This window comes from Seriola lalandi, unplaced genomic scaffold (genome assembly GCF_002814215.2).
Source record: "Seriola lalandi dorsalis isolate HSWRI2012SDOR001 ecotype SW California unplaced genomic scaffold, Sedor1 jcf7180002054795, whole genome shotgun sequence".
Lineage (NCBI taxonomy): Eukaryota > Metazoa > Chordata > Actinopteri > Carangiformes > Carangidae > Seriola > Seriola lalandi.
In genome coordinates, this window is record NW_019525348.1 from 1103854 (window position 1) to 1111205 (window position 7352).

The following is a 7352-nucleotide window of genomic DNA, read 5'->3' on the forward strand; positions in this document are numbered from 1 at the left end:
CACACACACACACACACACACACACACACACACACACACACACACACACACACACACACACATACACAGCAGAGTAGATGCTGCGAGAGAACCAGGTGAAGTAAAGATAACTGAAGATTACTGGAGCTATTAAGGAACTTTACTGTAATTGTACTAAAAAGTAAAAGGCCAATAAGAAGTTTATCAAACCACCTGTTCAACAAGCAACAAACAGAAAATAGATATTTATATCTCTTTATATATAATAATAATAAATAATGATGATACATTTTATTTAAAAAATAAAATGTATCTGTTATTATATAAAAAAAATAGTACATGGCATAAAATACAGAATAAATTAGAACAAATGTAATTGTATAAAAAAATATGATTGGGCTCTGGTGCTGGAGTTAAAGAGAGTAGGCAAGTTTGAAGAGGTGGGATTTGAAAACAGGAAGTCAGTACGGTGTTTAACAGGAAGCCAGTGCAGTTGCTGGAGAACAGGAGTAATACGCTCTATTGAGGGGATTCTGGGGAAGACCAGTGAGGATGGAGTTACAGTAATCAATGCGAGATGTGACTAAGCAATGTCCAAGAATAGCAGTGCTGTGGGTTGTAAGTGACCGACGTATGTGATTGATATGGCGTGGATGGAAGAATGCAGCACAGATGATGTTATTGATGTGTGCTTCAAAGTGAAGTATATATATATACATATACAACATTGTGCTGGTAAAGCTAATAGGCCTTGTAATTATGGGGGATCATTGCAGTGGTGTTTTCATGACTGTGTGTTCAGGTCTGACTGAATTGTGACTCAGATTTTTGTCTGATGTGAGGTTCACATGTTTTTGGAAATTGATATTTGATGATTTGATGATCTTTGAGTGTTTTGATACGATATGTGAATAAATGTAACCAGTAATATCAGAGACCATGCATTAGACGTTATCGGGTCCAGCTCCAGAAGAGCAGAATGCGGTGCAGCAGTAAGAACAGCTCTACATCCATAGCCCCTGACCCCAACCCTTCTACAACCCTGTACTTTAACTGTACTTCTGCAGGCTTAATCCTAAACCTGCCTCTGCGGAGGCTGACCCGAACACTAAATCTACATCAGCAGCATTTGACTGTAACCTAACGTCTGCGGCAGCAGAACCTATCACTGCCTCGCCAGCAGTAGATGCACATGTAGGTTGAGGGAGAGTGGAGTCACTGTGCAAGACCTTGAGCTAAGCAAACCCACCGTGACACTGCTCCATGCATGACATGGCACTGTTGTTCCCATCAGGTGACGATGCAGGAGTACCGTAATGAGGTGAAGGAGTTTTTCTCTGGAGACGAACAGCTGGCGGCGGAGGTGGAGTTTGCTCTGAAGTCGGTTGAGAGGGGGAGAGAGATGGAGGAACAGATGAAGAACTGCACCCTGACGGGAGATGCTAAGACTCCCACTGCACAGGTCAGAATACACTACATACATACTGAGTGCAACATCAATATTAATGTATATGATAATAATAATAATGATATAAGCAGAACCTTTATATTTGTGAAGTTAATCACAATTTGTTGTCACAATTTATGAACACATACATTAATACTCAATAATGTCTAAATTCAATCCTTTTATATATAAAACTAGGTTTAGAGTTTTCTTCAGTCATTCCTCAATGTTTTAGTTGTTTTAAACATGATTGTGGTGATTTAATTGACAGTTAGAAACATTTCACATTGCAATTATATGAATTTTTAAAAACGTTTGAAAATATTTACAGGAAATCATAAAACTGTTCAAAATTTTTAAAGATAAAAAAAAAAAAATAATACCTGCCCTGTACTGCTATGGTTATGTAAAAAGAACTATTGTAAAGACTCAAAAATGTCATTCCTTTAAATGTCATTTTAACTGTTTGACTTGAAACAATATATTCATTACTATTAATTGATAATATATATATTATTATTAATTAAGTTGTATTAAAATAAGATAATTGGAGCTGATTGATTAGTCAGTCGATTTTTAAATTAATAATCAGGTATTTTGATAGTTGGTTAACACTTATTCATATTTGGATTATTGGTTGGTCGCCTTGGACTCTGGAAAAATAACCAGCACTAACAGTTAGAAGTGTGTGGTGACAATGTTTCTGTAGGGACTGAAAATCCCTGTCTGAGGTCATATTTAGAAATTCAGGGTCATAAATGGTCTGGGAGTGTAAGATTTACTTCTCTTTCCATTTTAAATAGATTAAAGAAGAAATGCAATACATAAAAATGTTACCATTACTGTTGTGATGTGATTGGTTTTCGTTAAAAGTATTTCATGATGTTTCATAATTATTGATTCTTTTAAGAAATTATTGACATGAAATTGTTATTTTCTTAAATGAATTAAGTGCAGGTCAGCGTCTCGGAGTTCCTCATAGTCAGTCATGGTGATTCTGGTCTTTCCTCAGGGTTCAGTCCAGGGCTCCCCTGCCAGGTCCAGGCCCCTCCTCTTGTCAAGCTTTGCCACCCCACAGCCGGCACGTCCAAACCACCCGTCTCTCAGACTGTCACAAACTGACAGGTAGGTTTCCAAAGCAGCTGATCCACACCAGAGACTCAGTATCTTCACGTGTGCAGTAATCACTACATTTTGCCAGGGACTAAAGCTCTTTGTAGCTACGACAGACGTATGAGATCAGTGTGTGAGAACTTGTAGATCTAAAGTCAAGAAAATTTTTCTTTATATAGAGCCAAGTCACAACAGACGTTATCTCAAGGCACTTTTCATATAGAGCAGGTCTAGACTACACTCTTTATCCGACTGATAACACTGTGACAGTGGCAAGGAAAAACTTTTTAAGAAGCAAAAACCTCGAGCAGAACCAGACTCAGGGTGGGCAGCCATCTGTGTCGACCATCCCCCTTTTTCTCAGTTTCCTCCGCTTTTTTTTTAAATGAAAACCTCTGGGAAGCAACCGCATGTCGAGGAAAAAAGCAGCCACACTAAAAAGGCGGCACAGCACCCGTCTCCTCTTTAAAATACAAAAACAAAAGCCAGTGAGTGTACACATGCAATGGTGTACCTTCCACACAGCAATCGGATAAACCTGTGTTGTCTTCTCTCCTCTCCGATTTTAATGACAGCAAATAACAGTAACGTGAAGCTGATGTGCGTCTCTGTCTGTCTGTGTCACTAAACCAGCTGGACACTGCCCCTCTTGGTCTGTGTCCTCCCAGCTGACATTGGGCGAGGGGGGCGTACACCCTGGACGGGTCGCCAGTCCATCACAGAGCCGACATATAGAGACATACAATTGCTCACGCTCTACAATTTCTCATTTATGTTCATTTTAATATTCACTTATATTAATATTCCATTTAAAAAAAAAACTCTATTCAATAAATATGTGTCAGTGTTCTGGGACTGGCCTCACTGGCCATTCACAACCAAGTTACTTAATACGTGTCAACATTCTAGACCAATGGAAAAGCCTGCAGCAGTGGGTCAGCAATTCCTTTTTTCTTATTTAGGTTTCGCTTTAATCCCTGTGTTGTAGACAGAACAATTAATATTTGTTCAAAATAAAACTGTACATCAATAAGACTGTCATTATACAATTGAGAATGGAGGAAGCAGGAAGGTAATTTTTGAAGATTATTTTTAGGCATTTATTGGACGTTGTGTGGTATTCATCTCCACTGGGTCATCAGGATGCCCAATGTTTTAAATGTAAATGTTTCTTTGCGTGTGTGTTTTATTAACAGGCGTACGAACAGATCCCAACAGGAGCAACGCGTCCGGTCGAAGTCGGTTTCTCTGCAGGAAACAGGTAAAACATGCCGGAGGTTAAAACTCTGATTTACACGTGTTGTCACAGGTGCTGATGAACCAACAGAGAATTATCACCAACTCTGCTAGAAAACTATAAAGTTTTGTTTGAATCTCACAGCTCTCATCAGTCTGGTTTCTAGCATCAGTAGGCAGCTCTTCTCAGAGAGGAAGCTTTAAAATGCCACTTCCTGCTCAGCGGCAAACAACAGACACACACAGTCAGAGCATTTATCAGCTAAAGAGTCAGTTATTTTCCTCAGGAGCTGCTGGAGACCAATCAGAGCTAAAAGAAAGGGAACACTGGACTTAGATGCATCAGGTTTACTCAAACACCACTCCACATGAATACTAACCTGTACAATACGACTCCTCGTCTGTGGGATGTATAAAGCGATAGTCGCTAACACATCAAAGGGGCTGATATTTTACATTTACACTTTTATCCAAAACAACTTACAAGTAGGGGACAACACTAAAGCTTCAGTACGGTAGGAGACCTTGGTGTAAGTAGTAAGTACTACATCTAAGTGCTTAGTAAGTGCTAGTTAGACAGTGAGGCAGCTAGCCAGGCAGATATATACCAGTGTTGTGCTTGATTCTTTAGATATTTATAGAAACACTATAAAAATATTTCATATCATTCTCGGTCTGATTTATTATTTAATTCAATCTGAAGTCTTTTTTCTATCCAGCATCAGTGACGAAACTCGGTCCTGACTGACTTGTTTTGTGTGTCTTTGTTTCCAGTGATACATAAAGGAGCTGGAGACAATAGAGCTATCAGCACACCTAAAGGTACAACCTGCGCCACGCTCTACAACACATCATACACCAGACATCTGATAATCAGACATGTGTATACTGTCATCCACATTATCCTCCAGCATCACACGTGTGCATCGCTGTTACAGATCCACTGGCACTTGAACACACAACCATCAGCGGTGTTATGAGAAAGTGAATAAATGTTTTTCCCAACCTTAGAAACTTTTACTTTAACAGTTACAAAACTACACTTGAAAGAAAAATGTATTTAGAAAGACACTATCTGTTAAGTACGGATCTGGAGTAAGACATAGTTACATCAACACATGTAAAGCTCAGTGATGAGCTTCTTGTATCTTGTTTGTTTCATCTGTTCACAAACAGAACTGTACAAGTGTTTTCTGCTGGAGGTTTTCACATTATCTTTAAGTGATTAAGGTGCAGATCTATTCATTTTAGTGTTATTACCTCATTGATAAGAACTTTTATTCCCACCGTCAACCCCACCTGTCCATCTGTCCTCCTCCCTGTGATCCAGGTGTCAACATCAACTTAACTTTTGACGAAGGACTCAGCGCAATCTTCAGTGACCGAGGAACAAGTAAGCTTCTCTGACCTCTCCCTCACTCTGACCAATCAGGTGTTCAGGCAGCAGTTAAATGAGAATCTGTTCTCATTAGAAATCAACCTCATTTCCTCCAGAAATAAAAACATCAAAGTGAGGTCGACAGGTTTAAATGAACCTGTTTCCATTGTGTCCTCACAGGTTTTGCCGGAGAGACCAGTGTTCTTCATGTGCAGTCGAAAGAGCAGGAGTAAGTCGGCCATTTTGTCTTTGGTTCCACACTTTCCGTGTTTTAGTCACACTGTCACATGTGGTTTGACTGAGTTTATAGCAACAACAATGTCATCTGATTCAATAATAAAAGATGTATTTCACTCATTTTAACATTTGTCTCTTTTAACACAGTCATATATTATTGTAGGTCAGGTTTCCTTTTCCAATATGGTATTTTAAAATTTTGTAATGTCATCCTCAGAGGACAGGACTGAATGTTTCCCGGTAACAAGAACTGTGTGTATCTTATTCCTCTGAGCCATAGAAATCCATTGTTGTTATTAAAACTTGAGCTTATTTTAACTCAGTCCACACACACCATCCTGCTGCCCCAAGTACTCCGCACCAAATGTGGATTAATCCACCGCTGAAAGTAGTCCTCAACAAATACATTATTATGTTTGATAAAAACGACTGTCCGGCTGTTGTAGCCTCTTTTGGATTTGTCTTCAGTAGAAAGCAGTTGTCTTCAGGCTGAGAGCCACAGACAGGGTGGACAGGTCAGAAATCACAGAGAGGCTGACACATTGTTTATGTGGGTGTTAATAATATTAACAATGAGTTTGTTGACAATTAAGAGAAGTATTCAATACAATGATCCTTATCCTTAAACAGCTGGTTCACCAGGATTAGAGATAAAAATGTTTAGGCCTACAGCACTGTGTAAAAGATTTAGTCAGTAAAGTCAGGATGATCATACAGAGTGCAGCAAAAACAAAAAAACAGAATCACGTCAGTACTTTCTGGGGAGAGGCTGGGGGTTTTTAAAGTGTTGTTAAAATGTCTGTTGTGTGTTTCAGAGCTCCTCATCCCAGGCAGTGGAACGTGGAGTCTCCTCTGCGCCGGAAGAAAAGATCATCTAAAGTTTAACTTCATGTTTTTGTTTGTTCTCTGTCTGTTGTACCACTCTATCTTTGTTTTCGTCCTCATGATGTTGATTCATATTCTGCCATGTGTATCCTGAAAGTGTCTGTGCGACTGTTTGTCTTTGTTTATGTTTTTAATAATAAATGCATCTTTGACTTCATATTTTTTGCGGCCAGCTTCACTTCACTATGTTCTTAATACACAGTCTTTTGTCTGGGGAATCTTTCTTACTTGGCAGGAAAATTATTATTTCTACAGTTTTTTTTTTCTGATTCAGTTGAATTATTACACAGTTTAATACAAACTATATATCAGTAAATTCTCCAGCAGTGGAAACAGCTTAACACTGTCATGGATGTTCCACTGTGGAGAGCAAAACATTATCTGCTGACCAAAGCAGGAGTTTATCCTCAGTGTGACTAAGTCTGTGAATGACGAGACACAGACAGTGAGTGTTTGAATTGTTGCTCCAAAGAGACTGTGGCTGGGAAGATTTCCAAAAATGAGGACTGCAACACCAGGGCTGCGGTCAAAAAGTCTTTTTTTTTTTTTTTCTTATGAAGGTTGAAACTAAGATAAATGAGCTGAAGTCTCTGAGCAGCAACATGATCACAGCTGCTCCACTTCTCTACATGAGGAGGAAAGGAGCTTCAGTGCTTCCTATATTATCTCCTTTAGCAGAGGAAACACTGGACCTTCCTTTAGGAAAGGAGTGGAGAAATACCATCCCACAATTCCTTGTCCAATCTCCATTTAAAGTGACGCACCATTGTAGTTTCACCTTGGCAGACCCACATAAATGTAGAAACAACAGAGCTGCTGTTTTATGTTTGTGACTCGATCCAGAACCGATGGAAATCCTTGTCTGATCCACTGAAACCCAAATCCATAAATATAGATTTATTCACATGTGGCATTCAATCTAATTCAATTCAATATTATCAAATATCAGGTCAACCACATTGCTGCTAAAGTGCTAGGGTTCATTATGATATTTTTATGTTATATTGTAAATCTTATGAAAAATATTGCATATGGTGGGAAATATCGTGATATTCAATGTTATCAAATATCGGGCCA

The 7352-nt window shown here is 38.9% G+C and overlaps 1 protein-coding gene across 1 annotated transcript in view; it reads left to right on the forward strand.

The window, feature by feature from the left end:
• Window positions 1-6432, forward strand: part of ncapd3 (non-SMC condensin II complex, subunit D3) — a 24922-nt gene extending 18490 nt beyond the window's left edge. The window contains exons 29-35 of the mRNA XM_023425684.2: window positions 1274-1441; window positions 2439-2551; window positions 3736-3800; window positions 4550-4597; window positions 5106-5168; window positions 5334-5382; window positions 6206-6432. Coding sequence (XP_023281452.1) covers window positions 1274-1441; window positions 2439-2551; window positions 3736-3800; window positions 4550-4597; window positions 5106-5168; window positions 5334-5382; window positions 6206-6275 — 576 coding nt within the window. The 3' untranslated portion in view covers window positions 6276-6432. The remainder of the gene's footprint in view (window positions 1-1273; window positions 1442-2438; window positions 2552-3735; window positions 3801-4549; window positions 4598-5105; window positions 5169-5333; window positions 5383-6205) is intronic.
• The last annotated feature ends 920 nt before the right edge of the window (window positions 6433-7352 follow it).